This window comes from Ammospiza nelsoni, chromosome 8, assembly GCF_027579445.1.
Source record: "Ammospiza nelsoni isolate bAmmNel1 chromosome 8, bAmmNel1.pri, whole genome shotgun sequence".
NCBI classification, from domain to species: domain Eukaryota; kingdom Metazoa; phylum Chordata; class Aves; order Passeriformes; family Passerellidae; genus Ammospiza; species Ammospiza nelsoni.
The window spans coordinates 38834199-38852947 of record NC_080640.1 but is presented as its reverse complement, the minus strand read 5'-3'; the positions used below and the strand labels follow the sequence as shown (position 1 = coordinate 38852947).

The 18749-nt window shown below is 48.5% G+C and overlaps 1 protein-coding gene across 1 annotated transcript in view; it reads right to left on the bottom strand.

Annotated features, from left to right (window-relative positions):
- The window catches only part of LOC132076337 (collagen alpha-1(XIII) chain-like), a 55020-nt gene continuing 36271 nt past the window's right edge, over window positions 1–18749 (bottom strand). Inside the window, exons 30-40 of the mRNA XM_059477372.1 lie at window positions 17115–17213; window positions 15140–15181; window positions 14633–14659; window positions 13319–13399; window positions 10823–10858; window positions 8737–8790; window positions 8405–8458; window positions 7628–7663; window positions 4855–4941; window positions 876–914; window positions 1–442 (exon numbers count right to left, since the gene is read on the bottom strand). Of these exons, the coding sequence (XP_059333355.1) occupies window positions 440–442; window positions 876–914; window positions 4855–4941; window positions 7628–7663; window positions 8405–8458; window positions 8737–8790; window positions 10823–10858; window positions 13319–13399; window positions 14633–14659; window positions 15140–15181; window positions 17115–17213 (558 nt within the window). The 3' untranslated portion in view covers window positions 1–439. The remainder of the gene's footprint in view (window positions 443–875; window positions 915–4854; window positions 4942–7627; window positions 7664–8404; window positions 8459–8736; window positions 8791–10822; window positions 10859–13318; window positions 13400–14632; window positions 14660–15139; window positions 15182–17114; window positions 17214–18749) is intronic.

Here is an 18749-nt window from a genome sequence, read left to right as displayed (position 1 = left end):
TTTTTCAGCAACACTTTAATTCATCACAACAGAAGTGTTAATATTTCACTTTAATAAAAAATACATAATATTTTGAAATATTCTTGAATTATCCAGCTTGAAAAATGAAAATGACCTTTAAATCTATACAGGGCAGTTCCTTTGGGCACTTTAAATGCAATAATTTATTAAAGTTCCTATATTCATCATGTGTGCACAAATATCATGTAAATATTACAGCTGTACTCCATGACAAAACAAGCGTAATGCAGACATAGAATCATACAGAGAACTGACAAATGGGGAAAAAGGGAGATCTAGTATTTTCTGTACAAAAAATATGCCACTTTTTGATAATTTGTAAAAATGCATAACTTCTGGCATTTCAGAGAAGAACACCGTATAAAAATAAATATTCTATGTACAGTAACACACACAGGTCAGTCCAGGGTTAGAATCATCACTGCAAAAGAAAACATAAACAAGTGTTAGTGACAGCTCACAGGGCAAGGACACTGTTAGGGAAGCTGGCTCTGGGCTCTCCAGGAGGAAAAGCAGCTCTGATGGATCTCATCAGGGATCCTTTTCCACCTTTCCTGAAGGGGGGCCAGACCCTGGGGAGTGCAGGGGGGGTCTGAGAGAACCCAGCAGGAAATTTCATCTTTGTGCAAGGATTAGAGCACTTTGGGGCAGGCAGCTCAAAGGCCACAGGTACAGTTCTTTCCTTATAGCCTACAGAGCTGAGCTGTGATATTTAAATAAGGAGGAGTTTTGGTTGCCACTTTTCTGGGATCCCAGCCATGCATCCACAGCTCCTCTGCCCTTAGGCAGATCATGGAAAACGTTAGCAGGACCCGTGGCACTGCCAACTCAGCACAGCAGCATTTCCAAATTACCTTATTCCAGCAGCCTTGAACTGGAAGGCCATCTTCTCCCTGTGGAAAAGATGGATGAAACAGGAGTTTAGGACACAGAAAGTAGCACAGAGATGGAAAGGACAGCATGTGTTAACTGTTACTGCAACAAACAGTTTGAACCTGGGCTGGAGGAATAGTCTGAGAGATATTCCTCATCCTTCAGATGACCCAGACTTCTGGCTGGCACAAGCAGTGCAGCCTGGAGCAGGGGCTGGGGTGAAGAGGGGAAATGCCTGCAGGCTTGCAAGGGACTTATGTACCCGAGAACCACCCTCCTCTAAGAAAGGAGCCCAGCCAGCCTTCCTTGAAGGAAGAAGACAAGGAACATAGGAGGTCCAACCCAGCCAGATGAACAGGAAAGTGAGTGGTGGCTGCTCTGTGTCCTCAGGCTTGGCTCTGCAACACTGAGCTTAAAAGCCAATCCCAGAGTCAGCACTAACCTCAGACACTGAGGAGGGTCTAGAAAAAAATCTCCCATTTCCTTCCTGCCCTGTTAAAGGGTTTGCTTTGTCACGTGAGACACTGCCCAGTTATCCCCTCTTGCCTCTGGGCAGATCCTGCTCCAGGGAAATTAGGGCAGCCCCTCTGCTGGTTCATGATGTCTCAGCTGACTCCCTGAAAAGGGACTTTGGCTTCAAAAACATCGGTGGGATTTCTGTGGAAATCCCCTGGCACTTCTGCACCCTTGACGTCTTGGGCTCCATGGCTGGGAAATGCTTTTGTAGATTACTGCCATCATTTCAACCCTGTGCAGCCCTCTTTGATGGGCTAGGTATGACACCAGTGCTAAGGTGCTCTGGAGCAGCAGACAGAGTAAGGTGTCTGACACAAGAAGTCAAATTCTCGTGCTGTATGCACATGGCAGACTCATGGTCTATAACTTTTCCCCAGGAAACCAAAAAAAAAATACAAACAGAAAAGCAAATGCACAGTAATATATTGAGAAATGAACTATTTGCTGGAGATGCACTTCCAGGGGGCTGATATACTGACTGCCATGATGTTATATTGCTTTCAAATGCATTTTTTGGACTTTGGCCTCCTTGTGCTGTTTCCTCCCTTTGCCCCAGCTACGTGGAAATACAGAATTCCAACTTATTTACTGGGTAAATGGTGGTGTTCCCATTGGTACACTGGTGGTGACAGGAATGGCTGGTACAGTGCATGGCAGGAGGGGATGGGAGTTAGGTGTATGAAGGAATGGGAGGCCAGGGAGTCACAGCTCAGGGATCAAAGGAACACCAGGGTCACAAGGAAGTGTTTGTTGCGGGCCAGTGTGCCGAGAATGGAAACACGAGGTGCTTGTTAGTACCAAGGATCTCCTTCCACACATCTCACGTGTGCCAAGAGTTAGTTCACAGCCTCCATGAGCTGCACACACGGATGTGTCAGCTGGATGCCAAGCTTTTAACCTAGTTGGATCAAAAAACATGCTTATTCACGTTCCCAAGCTAGCTTGCATGCCAGAACACCATGTATAAAAAATAACAGCATCCATACTTCATCAGATTTTCTGGCAAGTTTCCCTTAATGAAAATAGGTATGAAAAGAAGTGTGAGTTCTAATATGGCCATGTGGGGTGAGTCCTCACTGGGAGCAGTGACAAAACCAGAAATGTCACCTGCCAGGGCACTGGTGGAATCCTTGCACCTGTGAAATTAGGTGCCTTACTCAGGCAGAAGTTACTCCACAGAAACCTGGCTGTGATCACTGGGACACAAAGCACATGGCTCTGTGGTCTTCCTCCTTGGAGCACTGTTCTGGCCAGGGATGGTTTCACCTGGGGCACTGGCACAAGCTTCTACTACCCAGAATTTACAGAGCAGCAACTGAGACTGTGAGTGGTCACTGTCCCAAAGAGGCAACAGCACTCAAAGGAGGGAGCACTGGAAGGGAAATTATATTAGCTCTTCACAAAGCTCAAATAACAAAGGCTTTTAATGGCAATTTCATTGTGCTTTTTTTTTCCCCTCAAGAAACTAGGAAAATCTTTTAAACTAAATGTGGCTTTTTGCTTTGGGATGCATTTTCCCAGCTAGTTGAACTAACAAATCCCATCCCTTGCAGATGGCTTCAAACCTCCTTAAGTGAGCATAAGGCTTGGAAAGACCATCCTCCAGCAAACCTTGTCATGCCAAACAGGGCTGGATGGGCAGGGGAGTAAAAGTTTCTTTGTATTATGGAGATGCTGAAACTCTCTCAGAGAGCAAAACGTCACCTGAATGCTGCATCTCCAGAAAACTCAGAGAAAATGAATAAATTTATTGGGATACTAAGAAATCAGTTGGGGTTAAGTGTTTCTGAATACTTTTGTCCTACAACAGTTGGGCTACATCAGGCACTAATACAATAATAATTTTATTACTTGAATAAGATGGATTTTAGGAAACAGGCAATTGTAAATTCAAGTGTTTTGGATGCTATGGGTACAATTTAGACTTTTGGGGAGAGTCATAAATAGGAATGATCCAGCAGGGAAGTTAAGTGTCCCTATTAATATGTTTCACATGGGCTTACTAATGGGATAACTATTCTTTTCAGTCATCTTCATGTATGGGGTGACTGAGGTCATCCAGAACCATGTCAGGCTGTGCTCAACACACACAAGCCATTAAAAACAGAGTTAATGAAGGACACAAGCACTGCAGCTCCTTGTGAGGAAGCCAAGCCCGTGTAGAGCTGGGTCTGCATACACTGGTTTATTGTCAAAGGGAAGGCAAAGGAAGAAGTGAAGCTGTTGTAAATAAAACCACATTCCAACTCTATTTCCCTCATGCCACAAAGTGCTGCTGACAGCTGTTGGGGATCAGAATGAAGGGAAGGGCCTGGTTCTGACAGCAGCAATGAGAGGGAGGGAGTCTGGAGACAGGTAAGGAAGGAACTGCCAGTGTTTCCAGGGCATGCAGCTGTTTGGGGGATCAGAAATAGCAGCAAGAGGCCAAAAGCAAACGAGCATGCAGGAAAGGGAAGGTACACCATACCAATGGGCATGGGGCATCCAGGCCGTCCAGCCCAGGTAACCCCGGCTCACCCTTCTCGCCTTTAAAACCTCGCAGGCCCTGTTCATGAAATCAACCACTATCGTTATTTCAGTCAGTGCCAGGCAGCTCCACGCCCCAGGAGGAGAGGCTGAGTGCCTGCTGGGCCTGGCACAGACGGGGCACTCGGCTGCACACCCACACTGGGCCCTGTCTGCACGCTGGGCTGGGCAGCAGCAGCAGTTTCTGTCATCTGTGAGCCACGAGATGCTTCTCGGAGAGGGTGGGAATGGTGTTTCCTCCATTCCAAAATCAGCCATTCCTCCAACCCTCACTGAGAAACCCAGCAGCTGGATTGCTAAAAGAATGATGCCCAAGTACTCCTGGAATCTGTGGCACTGCTAGCAGATTTCTGGCAGTGTTTGCTGCAGCATATGAATTTAGATTAAAATGTACACATATTCCTGTATTTATTTACTTGTCTAGACTTACAGCCAATCTGTTTTGACAGAAACATCCCATTTAGGGTAACTGAGACTTGTTTTCGCTCTGGGTAGTGCAGCTCAAGTGCCCTGTGTGCTCTCAGGCCATCACATCAGCTGGCTGCTATTCCAAGGCAAGGAACCAGCATTGCAGTTTTGCTGTCAGGTAGCTTTGATCCCATGGAGCATCTCCAGAGAAGAGCTGGAACCAGCAGCAAGGGAGACAGGGCTGCATCCACAGTGGAGAGAGCCCTGAGCTCCCAGCACATGGCACACCCATGTACCCAAACCTTTGTCTGGAAGAGGAAGGAACATAACCATGGTCACTCAGCAGCCTGATCCCTCAGAGGATCACTTGGTCCCACAGGCTGTGGTGGGAACCCAGCTGGGCTTATCCAAATGTTGGACTTTTGCAAGACCATTATTTGTGTTATGATTTCCTTCTGTCTTCCCCATCAACACATCTTAAAACAATACATTTGATGAAACAGGACATACCAACGGACAGGGTGCATCTAATCCAGGTGCTCCTTGGTCTCCCTTATCCCCTTTAGACCCTCTAGAGCCTTTCTTGCCCCTCTCCCCCTGTAAATAATAGTTTAGTCCGAGAAAAAAAGAATACACAAAAGCTTTAGGATCATCCATTTCAAACAAATGTCAGCGATAGATTAAAAAAGGATAAACATTTAGGAAACATTTTTAAAATCAATTTCCCTCTGAGATGTGAAGATCAATGTTTGGAGCTGCATAAACACTGTGGCTGTGGCTGCAGTCCCACATGGCCAGGGCTCAGCACCAAAGGGATCCTCACACCACTTCCCAGGGCTTCCCACACATCACAGAGGGCACCTTGGACGGGAAATCGGGATGGAAACCACCCCTCTGGCCAGTATTGTGCCACATTATCTCCATCTCCAGCTGCCTGGGAAGGTCCCTCTTGCACTGGGATAGCACTGGGAGGCTTTTGTACCCCTCTGAATTCCCATTCTGACAGAAAGTCTCCCTCAGGGAACCATAAGCCAGGGAATGAAGGAAGAGCTCAGCTCTGAGTCTGCACAGTCTGGCTGTCCTTCGGGATGCTCTGAGTAGTGCTCTCCCAAAAAACCTCTTAGACCAGGGAGCAGTCCTAGGCAGCACAGCCACAGGTCCCTGATCCTTAACTGGCAGCACAAGGCAGGGCATAGGGTGGCATTTGCCAGTTACATCCACACCAAATCCTGCTGTGTAACAGGAAATTCTCAAAGCTGCTGAGCATCCAACAGGGGAAGGGGCTGCTGCACAGGGAACTGAGCTTAGGGTCCTTGTGTTAAAGGAATTAAGGGATAAAATCGGACAGCACAGGCTGCTGCTTCTTTAAAAAATAGTGTTAAACCCAAAGCTGGCAAGAGAAATGGATGGGAGATGAGAGGAAATGAGGAGAAGTCACCCAGAACCAAGCACTGGAATGGAGAGGATAATCCAGGAAAAATGCAGCATGGGTTGCTCTGGAGGAAGGAACCAGGAAGAAAGGTGGAAGAGGAGGAAGGGATAAAGGGGACAAAGGTGGACCTGTAGGAGCAAGGAAGATGCACAAACACACACAGACCCCCACAGCATTAAAATAACAGCAGGACAAGTTCAGGGCTCACACTTTTTCAGCTGGCTTTCACAAAATGCTGGCTGTCCCCGCTGCCATTAGTGCCACAGCCCAGGCACAGCCATGCTATCTCCTGCTTCAAGAGAGAGCAGCAGGAGCATTTCTGGGATTTAAAAAGCATGGAGGAAAAGAGAGGCTTTTGGCAAACTGGGACTTCAGAGCAGGGGAAATCCCTGTACAAAGGCTCAGTGGCAAAAGGGGTACTCTCCAGGGCCCCCTAAGATATTGCACTTGCCCATTCCACTCCTGAATCTCACTTTGCCATTGCAAACTGCAGCGAGGCAGAGTGCAGTCATGCCAGCAGAACTCCCCACTCGTGCTTCCCAGCTCATCCTCTACAAGGAGCTGCAATTTCTCCCAGTTCTCACTTGCTGTTATGCCAGAGCTCAGAGAAATCCCATTAATGAAAGAGCCTTCTTTTAACTAAGGCACTCAGCTGAAAAACCAACTGAAAAAGTCTAGGAATTAAAAATGACAGATTTTAGAAGAAGCCACACACGCAAAACAAAAGTGAAGTGAAAGTTAAGAAGCAAAGCCAGAAATGCAATGATTAAAAAAGGGGAGAACTTTGGTGCTTCCATGACACTTGAACCTTTCTCCCCTAGTTTAAGATGCCAGTTGGCTTAGTGCTGTCCAGAACTGTCCTTTCTGTGCAGAGTAAGGTCAGAAACCCATTGCAGACAGAGGACAGAGAACACTCACTACACATCAAAAGCAAATCTATATAATGAAATCATCACATGGGCACATGCACTATAAAAAATTACACCTCCAGGTAAATTTAGATGGTGTCAGAGCCTTATGAATAAAAGGTGTGGCTACATACACTTGTACTGTACTGAACCTCTTGACATTTATACAATTGTAATATTACAGACTCAAATGCAAAAGTAATTTATATTTCTAAATCTAAATAATATCCAACCACAGCTCTTAAATTTTTTTATCAAAAAGATCCAGATTCAAGGACTTAATAGGCAAGAAAACCTGATGAAAAAGAAGGAGCTTCTCAACAGACACTTAGCAATGTTTACCTTTCCATAACGCTGGTGGTACAATGGGAAAGGTGCCATTCCTGCCACTGGGTTTGACCCAGCTCTGCACCACCACATCAGGACAATGCCTGAGGAGACTTCAGGCCTGATTCTTCAAGAGAAGCAAATTTAATTTATCTTTTCAAAATTTCCATCTTTCAAATTCTCTGCAGGATTGTTTGCTGGAAGACAACCTTCTTTTTCATGCTTCAGGGACAATTTAGAAGTACTGAAATAAGACTTGCTGGCTGCACCTCAGCTGATTCTCCCAGGAATCCCTATTATTCATCAGGAACTAGGTAAGCAGGATTTCCTAAGGCACACCATGCTGGCCTAACCAAGTCCTGTGCTTCAGTCAGAACAGAGGTGTGACCACAAGGAGCACATCAGAAAATCCCTCCTAGAGCCTTCAGTGAGGTGTAGCCCAATGTTCCAGGTGATGGAATGAGCTACAGGTCTCACACCTGAAGCACAGGTGTGCAAAGGGACTGGGGTGAAGGTGTGGCACACAAACCATGCTGGTGCCACAGGAGTTCCCTGGGCTGTCGCTGAGTACAGCTGTTAGCAAAGCAATGAAACACAAAGTGTGCTGGGAACTTACCCGGACTCCCTTGTCACCAGGTAGACCTTGTAAACCCTGAAATGCAGCAACACAGAAAGAAACGTTTCAAAACAAGCAGATTTCACCATGTTCCCACTAAAGAGATGAATGTGTGCTCAGGATTTTGGGGGTTTTTCCATTTGGTGCAATGGCTATGTCAAAAATAAACACAATTTTTCCAATAGGCAACCTCCTCTTCACCTCCATCAGACCATGCAGGTGGTAACATCACCACTGCCTACCCCGTGGACTCTTCAGATAAGAAACAAATTAGTTATGAGCATGCAACAAACTTCTTTTTGTGTTAAACAACAAAGCCACTCCATGACTGCATGAGACCACAGCACCAACCCCATTTTGCCAAAAGCAATCCCAGACAGTGGAATTAACATCACTGAAGGCAGCTTTTGTCCCTTTTGCAGTGACAACACAGGGGTCTCTCAGACAGGAGCCAGACACCCAGGCTGTGAAAGGTAAAGGAGCTGCTCAAAAGCAGCACTTTGGACTGAGAGACACATCCTGGGAGTCCCACACAGCTTCTTTAGGTAGTTCAAGGACCAAGGTGAATTTACAATTTCAGCCTCCTCCACATCACTCTGAGTCTGCTCTGAAGCTCCTCAGCTTTTTCTGTCACTCCCATAGTGAACACAATCCTGTAACCTGAGTTACAGCTAACAGAGCTGTGGCTGCAAACACTGTGTCACAGAACATATTCAGCTGTCAAGCATAGCAAGGAAACAGGTTCAGGAGGTAAATCCCAAGGATTTCCATACTTACAGGAAGCCCTGCTGGCCCCATTGGTCCTGCAACTCCAGGGTCTCCTTTACTGCCCTGAAATGGACACAAAAGAGCAGAAACTGTTCACATTCCTATTTAGTACAAACAGGCAGCAGAGCACCATAGAAGAAAAAGCAAAGGATGCACTTCAAAGCACCTGAAAACCCCCAAGGATGAGATACTGAAGCACCAAAGAGGCCCAGCTGAGGCTCTTGTATGAGCAAGGAGAGGGCAATTCCAGCTCTGGAAAAGCCTGGAGCTCCTCTATCCCCCAGAGCTGTGGTATCTTCAGAGCAGTTCTAGAACAGTTGTCAGTTCTGAACAAAACTCACCCTTTCTCCTTTTGGTCCTGCTGGTCCCGAAGCCCCAATTGGTCCTGGAATACCCTGCAGTTGTAGGAAGGAAAACACATCAGTACACTTTTATATCAGGCCTCCTTAAAGCCAAGAGACACTGCTGCTCCCTTAGGAAAAGCACAGGCTGCTGGAGGAAGGCACCTAGCAGCACTACAGCTTTCAGCTGGCAAGGCAGTTTGAGGAACATGGGAACTGCTGTGTTAGATCACAGCAGCACCGCTTCCAGAGCCTCATTTGTACTTCTGAAGCTCTCTCCTGACAATTATTTCAGCAGGCATTTCTGCCAGCTCCACAAACAGTAATTCTTTCTTTCTTTCTAGGCTATACCAGACAAGGCTGAAAGCTGTAGCACAATAAAGGCCATTTACACACATGATAAACATTTTGCTTTTCTTTTTGCTTATTTCCCTATTTTCTCTACCCGCTCCTGGAGTCAGTGTAGCTGAGGAGATGGGAAGTGTTGGGTTGGTGGTTCATGCCAGCTGGCAGAGCCCAAGCTGCAGAGCTGGATGCAGGTGTGTACAGGCACAGGTGTGAGCTGGGAGGGGCATCCTCCTGTCCCTCTGCTCCTCCTGTGCCATTGCTGTCACTCCACCAGGCTCCCAGCCACGCTAACCCGGTGTTCTTCCTGAGCCTTTGACACAGAGCCCATCTCCCACCAGCACACCAAACCTCCTTGCTGGTGCTCCTGAGACTCGCCCGGCCTCTGGGAAATCAATCAGAGTGATCTTTAATGTTGGCAGCAGGGGGGTTCAGTAATACCCCTCTGGCTAAGAACAGGATTCCAGCACCTCCAGCTCACACTCCTTGAATCACAAAGGTATGGATCTACAATTCCCTCATGGAGCCTCAATAAAGGGGTACTTTTGAGGCACACTGCCTGACTTCTAGGAAGAACCAAGGAGAGGGAGAGTCTTTTTCTAAAAGCCTTAAAGCAAAGGGTCTCGCACTTTTTAATGTCAGTCTGCAATGCTTAGTCACTAAAGGAACCCCTCTGACGAGAGCAGGACAGCTCACGTGGATCAGGAGAGCTCTCCAGAGAAGTCCAGATCCACAGAACACAAGCTGAGGAGTAGCTCATGCAGCACACAACTTCAGTGTGGCAGAGAGAAAAACCAGGCTCTCCTTAGATCCATGCAATTGTGGAAATCTTAATTGCCTTCATTTATGCATCATTTCCTGCTAAGGAATACACTGAAATCTCTCCTGCACATCTATAAAATTGTATGTACAGTTTCCCCAAACAAGTGACTCTATAAGCTGCCACTCAGATTCCCTTCAGCAGTCAGAGCAGCTGAAATTATTCCCAGCTACACTGAGGAGGAGAAATTGCTTTTTGTTTTTAAACAGCCAAATGGATTGTACACGGGCGATCTGTGATTTCCCAAGAGGGATTAAAAATATTTGGCTGTTACCCAAGAAAAAAAATATTTAACAGCTGTTACCCAAGAATAGCTGAGTGGTTTGCAGAACCAGGTTGGCATTACTTAGAATCATAGAATGGTTTAGATTGGAAGGGGCCTTGAAGATCAGCTTGTTCCAACCCCCTTCCAACCAACCTTCCACTATCTCAGGCTGCTCCAAGCCTTGTCCAGCCTGGCCTTGAACACTTCCAGGGGAGAGGCAGCCACAGCTTCTCTGGGCAACCTGTGCCAGGGCCTCACAGTAAAGAACTTTTTCCTCCTATCCAACCTAAACCCACTGAATCTTGCATTTTGAAGCCATTCCCCCTTGTGCTGCGACTACAGTTGCTGCTGATGAGTCCCTCTCCCATCTCCTGGAGAATGACAGGTTGGAGCATCATGGAATCATGCAGAGGTTTCATTCCTCTTGCTCCTGAGACAGAGTGGAACAAGCAGGCTGTGATCCCAGCACCCAGACTGGTAGCATCAAAGACAACAAGTGTGTGACATCACTCCTCATTTAAAGTTTAACCCCCTCCCAAGCCTGCTTTGGTAAAAATAAGATTATTGCTGGTATAAACAAGACTTGGGTGGAAGACACAACACGAGTGACGACAGTGGGGAGGACAAACGTGGGGTAACAGAGAAGTGGAACTCACCGCTGGTCCAGGCCTGCCGTCTAAACCTGAAGCACCCTGAACAGGCAGGGAGGGGTCACAGAAACCAGGCACAGGAGAGGGGAGAGGGTGAGGGGAAACAAGAGGTGAGTCAAGCAGTGACTTGAGACAAACATATGCTTGCAATTAACAAAAATTAAGGACAAGTGATGGCACTTACAAGCAAACCAACAAAAACATAGAAACACTGAATACATATAATGTCGACCTGCAACTTTCAGATCCTCTTAAATTTCCCTCACTCAATGCCACCAGGAAACCTCCTAGGGAAGCAGCTGTTCTATGACAGGTGGTGAAAAGAAAATGTGACAGTGGAGCTGGAATCTGCATTGCCTTTGTGGCAGGCTGGGCAACACAGGTGAGACACAAGGCTCAGAGGCCACTGCTCACCAAGGCATTTGCAGGCACTGCAGAACCATCAGCTGTTCAAGCTGCTACCAAGAACCCCGGGGCTTGTGGTGCCCACTAGGTCAGCTGCAGGCTTGCTCCACTGCACAGGCAGTTGTTTGGGGGCTTATGAAACAGGTGGCTCATCTCCCTGTGTCACCAGTGCAGAGTTACACCAGCCTGAGATCAAGTGGCCCCTTGCTGTCTGCTCAGCTCCTGCCCTGAACCTCCTCATCCACAAGGCCTGACTGTGGTTCTGCCAAGGCCCATCAAGCCCAGTGGCTTGGAGGGAAACTGGGGTAGGATATAAGCACCAAATCCTGAGTTTTCCTCCACTTGAGCATTACAAGCTCCTCACCCTGTCGGCCAAGGCTACTGCAGATAATCAGGACTGGAATTCCAGCATGATGTCAAGCCCCAAGTCAGAGAAAAAGGCAGCAGATCCAGCTTCAGGATTTTACAGCCTGAAATATTTCAGAACCTGCTTGGCACTGCATTTGGTTTGACAGGCTGAAGATACACTGGATCAGGCATGGGGAGCCTTGTGGAGAGAGCTCAGTGCCTCTGACGAAGGATACAAGTTCCACAGTATTTGATCTTAGGAGCTGTGCTGCCTGGTTGGCCAGCCAATATTGCTGATGCCAACAAAACACTCCTGAGAGGATCCTTCTGAGCCAGCATTCCCACCTCCCCAGCTCAGGGAGAGGGATGGGAGAAGCCAAGGACCCCCATGGGGCTCACTGCTGTAGGAGAAGCAGCTAGGGCATTCCCTGCCCCAAGGATGAGATGTTGGGGTAATTGCTGGGCTGATTCTGCTTGGGGTGTCACAAGGATCTCCTTCTCCTGTCTGGATACCCCACAGGCCTGAGGGAAAATAACCATTTGCACAGAAAACTTCCATTGGCATGTCTCAGGGGACTGGGTTCTGCCTTCTCACTGCTTCACTGAGGCACAATCCCTGGCCCGTGAGCCTTCCAAAAGCATCCCTCCCTTCCTCCCACTGCTCTGCCTGGAGCCCCAGGGAATGTGCTCAGGCTGGGCTCATCTGGGAGCCTGGGGTCAGAGGGGATTCATCCAGGCTCCAGAAGGGAACCACTGCTCTGCACAACTAAAGGAGGAAAACATTTCACAAACAAAGACACACATCTCAGCCAAAGTCAGGGACAAGGGATCTAGGTGGTTGAACACAGGACAACAAGCACATGAGATGCACTCTGCAGTGTTTGTACATTTGGGGAAGGTCTACAGTGCCACCAGTGCTTTTTATGATGAGAGAACCTGGGGGCTGGTGGAACAACTGGGTAGGACTAAATCACCACCAACTCACCATCAGGTTTGTATCTACAGCTCCTGCAACTTCTCTACAATACACTGTGCCCCAAAGTCTCTTGCTAAGCCAAGCAGTGCTCTAACACCAGGGCTAGAACTGAGCTCAGCTAAGCCAAGCACTGCTCTAACACCAGGGCTAGAACTGAGCTCAGCTAAGCCAAGCAGTGCTCTAACACCAGGGCTAGAACTGAGCTCAGCTAAGCCAAGCAGTGCTCTAACACCAGGGTTAGAACTGAGCTCAGCTAAGCCGAGCACTGCTCTAACACCAGGATTAGAACTGAGCTCACACACAGCAGGACAGGCTGGGCCAGGGGGAGCACTGATCCCATGGCAGAAGGGACAGGAATGCTCCAGCTATCAAACAAGCTGGTTGCACTAAGAACCACCATGCTGTGTACAAAGCTGAGCCCAGGACACAAATGGCTGGGGAAGGTTTTTCTCTTTCCACATCTCTGACTTATGTTTCTCTTCTTGCCCTGAAGCGCACAGAGCCTCCAGGAAGGCTACTGCTGGATTCTCCCAGTCCTGCCAGAAGCAGGAGGAAATAAAGTGATCACTCATCTGTTCAGCACATCTAGAAGCTGAAGGCTCAGCACAGAAACCGAAGCTTTGGGTTTAAAAAGCAAAGGCACAGTTATTTATAGACCATCTCTTTCTCTGACTGCACACAGCAAATCCCCACGTGCCTCTGCTATTGAGGGATCCTTTTACAGCTGCCTTTGGTTTGGCTCCCAAAGTGCTGCCTGCTTCCTGGATACTCACGGGTAATCCCAGCGGCCCTCGGTCTCCTTTTTCACCCTGGGCACCCTTCTCTCCTTTCACTCCATCAATGCCTGCTTCCCCCTAAAGGAAGGATGGAGCAGAAAATAAACCCCCAGAACGGCACTTATATAACAAACATTCCTCCCCTCAGAGAGCCCTGGGAACACAGGAGGCAGCAGAGCAATGCTTCAGCCCAGTTCCCAGCCTAACCTGAAGAAAAGCACTGTCATTCAAATTACCCCTGTGTGAGCACTGCTTTAACTCAGTGGCAATGAGAGGAGACTCAGGCCCTGAGATAAAGATGTTCACAGCAGAGCTGAGCTCACTCTGGTGCTGCTCTCCCTGCTGTTGTTGCTGTATATATATATTTAAAAATAAATAACCAAAGTTATCTGATACAGTGGGTTTACATTTTAAGACGTGGATCCACTGGAAGTGAATGACAGGTGTCTACAAGCCTTGAAAAATCACACAGAAATAATTTTTGGAGAGACTTTTGTAAATGCTAAGCCATCAGTTTCAACATTTCAGAAAAAAAAACAATTTCAGCATTTTTTTCCCAGCTGTATATTTTAAATTCTCTATTATAAACTATAAAGCAATATTAAACATAATATTCATTTTACTAAATTCAAAATGTACCCAACACTTTTTTCCTCCTCATTGCTGTTCACAAGGCTTTTTAAAACACACCCATCCCTTTTAGTGCCCAAACAATGCTGGTGGCCAAATACTAAGAATAATTAAACTTAAGATACTTTGCACATTTTCCAATCTTTGCCCAGAACATCACCAGAAATATGCAGCTCTCCTTGAACATTTCCACTCCCCTATTTTTTGAGTAGGAAACAGTTTTACAGCGAGCAAGCCAATGGTCCAGGCTGAGCATTTAGATGGAGATCAGAAAGATTCTCACCACCAAGGATGGTGAAGTTCTCAAGTGCTTTACAGCAGAATGCACAGGGTAATTTTAAGACTAATTTTTAGCTAGAGCTCAGTTCCTTGGGACTGTGTGGCAAAGTACCCATGCCAGTGTACAGACCTCCACCCTCCAGACAAGATTTCAAATGTGTTCTCATGGGCACAATTCCAGAGAGCAGCGAATTCCCACTCCTCTGGGTGAAAACTGGAGGGAATGACCATTTTTCTGGGTCCTATGAGAGCTGCTCATCCATTTCTCTCAAGAAAATATCCAGAAGGATTTATCCTCTTACCAAGATGGAAGAAAAGTACCACCTGAACTACAAAGATGTTACTGAAGGGAATTCTAGCAGCTGGGACAACAGCAGTGTGTGTAATAGTTTGTACCCTTACCTTGGGTCCTGGGACACCCTGAAGACCCTGGATTTGGGAGGAGAGACAAGATGTAAGCAGTGTTTCAGGATGTTTTCAAACTCCAGGAATGCCAGTGGAGCATGCAGCGCAGAGGTTTTGCTCTGTGGGGCAGGAGCCCCAGCCCAAAGCCTCCTTATCTGTGTAAGGGCACTTCATGTCCTGCTCCAACTCCACCCAGAGCCTCTTGCCAAGCACGGCCTGGCAGGGGGCCAGGTGTGCTGCTAAGGCAATTTCTGCAGTTGATCCCTTTAATCCCATCCATCCCATCCCTCTGCTGTCTTCCCTTTCATCTCCAGCTAACAAACCCTTCTCTCTTTGCCCTCCCAGCCCTGACCTGCCCTGGGGGTGGCTTTGGAAGTGATCCCAAGCATGTTCCCATTTCAGTGGAGTGGTTCTGGCTGTCTCCACACAGAACCCTCCCCAGCCACTGCCTGCTCTAATCCCATTCCCACTCCCTTGCTCCTCAGGGGAATGACTCAAACTTACTGGAGGTCCTGGAGGGCCCTGGGGGCCAGGGGGCCCAGATACCTGGAAAGCAAAGCAAGAGAAGTCACTGTCAATGTGCTGCCCAAGGGGCAAAGTGGGGCTGCTCAGAGGGTGCAGCAGAGCTCCCCTGCCAGCCTGGGAAAGCTGGATTCCCCCCAAGGACTGTGTTAGGAAGCAGCAGCAATCCAGGACTGAGTGGCTGGGAAGCAGCAGCAGCACTCAGGGGAGGGTTATGCAAAGGTTGCCAGTCTTTAAGAGCAGGGAAAGCAGTGAGGTTTTTTCCAAAGAAAGGTCCACTTCCACTGCTCTACCACCATTTCTACAAAGAGGCATAGCATCGTCAGTGCCATATTTTCTGAAAAATCCCCTTGCCCAGGATTCTTCTCCTGGGAAGCTAAGAAGCCTCAGGGAAAAAAAAAAGAAAACAATAATGATCTCATTTGCTTCTCCTGAGTTTTGCTGCTTTGGAATGTGGTCTGGAGACTGGTCATTAAGTTAAAACAATTCACATGCTGGATAAACAATCACAGTCAGGCTGTGTCAGGACTCTGAGTAGAGAACTAGTTTTCACTATTATCTTTTTAGCCTTCTGTCTGTATCCTTTCTCTATTCCTTAATGTAGTTTAGTATAGCATTCTTTAATATAATATAGATAATAAAATAATAAATTAGCCTTCTAAAAACATAGAGTCAGATATATTTTTCCTCCCCATGATGGGGGACGCCAAAAATACCACACAGGGACAAAAAGCAAAGGACATTAAAGGAGCAGTCTGGCCCCACACGTGCCAATAGCCTGTGGGACTCCTTGCTGCAGGGCACTCCAAAGCTAGGGGTGAGTCTGAGGGAAGAACAGGCAAACTCAAGAACACCAAAATCCTTTGGAAAAAAACCAATACACGTGTATAGATACACATGCAAATAATTGCTGGGAAATCATTTACTGCAAATGCTGAGGAGAGTATTTGTTATGCTTTCCAAGACCTGTTTTTCCCTAGGCATTCTTCATTGGTTGGGGGTTGTGAGAGAGCTTGTTCCTGTGCCAGGGAAAGGAGGATCAGGAGCCAGGGGTGCTGGTGCAGCCCCACAGCACGAGGCTGGCTGTGCCCAGAGGGGCTGTGCCATTCTGCAGCAGCACTGCTGCCCCACCACCCTCCCCTGCTGCTGAGACCCCCAGGAACACGGGAGCAGTGCCCTACCACTGCCACTGTCACATTTTCTGAAAAATCCCTTCGCCGGGATTGCTTCTCCTGGGAAGCTGAGAAGCCTCAGAGAAGAATGAAAACAATAATTATCTGATTGCTGCTCCTGTGTTTGCTGCTTTGGAACATGGTCTGGAGATTGTTTATCCAACGGGTGGTTGTTTCATTGGTTTCATGTGAATTGCTTTTACTTAATGACCAATCACCATCAGCTGTGTCAGGATTCTGAGAAGTCAGCCACAAATTTTTAATTAGTATCTTGTTAAGCCTTCTGATGTATCCTTTCTCTGTTCTTTAGTATAGCTTTAGAAGGTCATTCTTTAATATAAGTACATAAAATAATAATTAACCTTCTAAAAACATAGAGTCAAAATCATAATTTCCTCCTCTGTCCTAGGAACCCCAAAAATGCCACATCCTTGCTCTCTTGGATTCCCTTTGTCTCTGTGCTCCCTCTTTTCTCCCTGCACAGAGCCCATCAGCACTGGCTGTGCTCTGGAGCTCCACTGGAGCTGCCTGTGCAGGCTCAGCATATATATTTATATATAAATATATATATACAGCACTTGTCCCAGGAGAAGTGGGAACAGACCCTGGGTTTGACATTCCCTGGGTGCTGCTGGAGCCTGAGGGACATACTGTGACCCTGACACAGGGGGAGGGCTCTGAGCTTCCCAGCACACTCAGCACTTTGGGAAATGAGCCCTCGTGTGCTGCTCTGTGCTATTTTCTCTTTACCAAAGAAAGAGCAGCCTTCTCTTTTCCATCCTTACTGTCAATCCTGGAAGTCCAATGGGCCCTGGCAATCCTGATGGTCCTGGCATCCCTTGGTCACCTTGTTCTCCCTTCTCTCCAGTGGGGCCATCTAGACCCTACAGATCAAGAAAGACTTGGGGAGTTTTGCACAGCTAAGTCAGGCAGACACATAACACATCAGTGTAAGAGCCAAGACTGGCTCTGGTCATCCCAAGAGTACCCTGGAAACCTTGGGCATCCCCTGGGTATCCAGGGAAATGCAGGACTTCACCAGCATTGAGAACAGAGGGGCAAAGGGCTGAACATCCTGCTGTCACTGCAGCAGCCCCCAGGGTGGGGATGGGGTGCTGCTTTCCTGCCTCCAGGTTCTGCTCAGGGCTGTGCAGTTTGCTGGATTCCACGCTAGCAACCACTCCCCACAGCCAGCTGTTGGGGCAGCAGGAGTTTCATCCTGGCAATGCCATGGAGAGGCAGGAAATCATTGCACAAACCACCCTGAGCCGTGCTGGAGACACAGGAGCGGGGACAGACTGGAGCTGGGAACACAGGAGCTGGGGACACAGGAGCTGGGATAGACTGGAGCTGGGACAGACTGGAGCTGGGGACACAGGAGCTGGGATAGACTGGAGCTGGGAACACAGGAGCTGGGGACACAGGAGCTGGGATAGACTGGAGCTGGGACAGACTGGAGCTGGGATAGACTGGAGCTGGGACAGACAGGAGCTGGGACAGACTGGAGCTGGGGACAGACTGGAGCTGGGACAGACTGGAGCTGGGGACAGACTGGAGCTGGGGACAGACTGGAGCTGGGGACACAGGAGCTGGGATAGACTGGAGCTGGGACAGACTGGAACTGGGACAGACTGGAGCGGGGACAGACTGGAGCTGGGACAGACAGGAGCTGGGACAGACTGGAGCGGGGACAGACTGGAGCTGGGGACACAGGAGCGGGGACAGACTGGAGCTGGGGACACAGGAGCTGGGATAGACTGGAGCTGGGGACACAGGAGCTGGGACAGACTGGTGCTGGGACAGACTGGAGCTGGGGACACAGGAGCTGGGACAGACTGGAGCTGGGGACACAGGAGCGGGGACAGACTGGAGCTGGGACAGACTGGAGCTGGGACAGACTGGAGCTGGGGACACAGGAGCTGGGACAGACTGAAACTGGGACAGACTGGAGCTGGGACAGACTGGAACTGGGACAGACTGGAGCGGGGACAGACTGAAACTGGGACAGACTGGAGCTGGGACACAGGAGCTGGGACAGACTGGAGCTGGGACAGACTGGAGCGGGGACAGACTGGAGCGGGGACACAGGAGCTGGGACAGACTGCAGCTGGGACAGACAGGAGCTGGGACAGACTGGAGCTGGGGACACAGGAGCTGGGACAGACTGGAGCTGGGACAGACTGGAGCGGGGACAGACTGGAGCGGGGACTGGAGCTGGGACAGACTGGAGCTGGGACAGACTGGAGCTGGGACAGACTGGAGCGGGGACAGACTGGAGCGGGGACACAGGAGCTGGGACAGACTGGAGCTGGGACAGACTGGAGCTGGGGACAGGCTGGAGCTGGGGACACAGGAGCTGGGACAGACTGGAGCGGGGACAGACTGCAGCTGGGACAGACTGGAGCTGGGGATACAAGAGC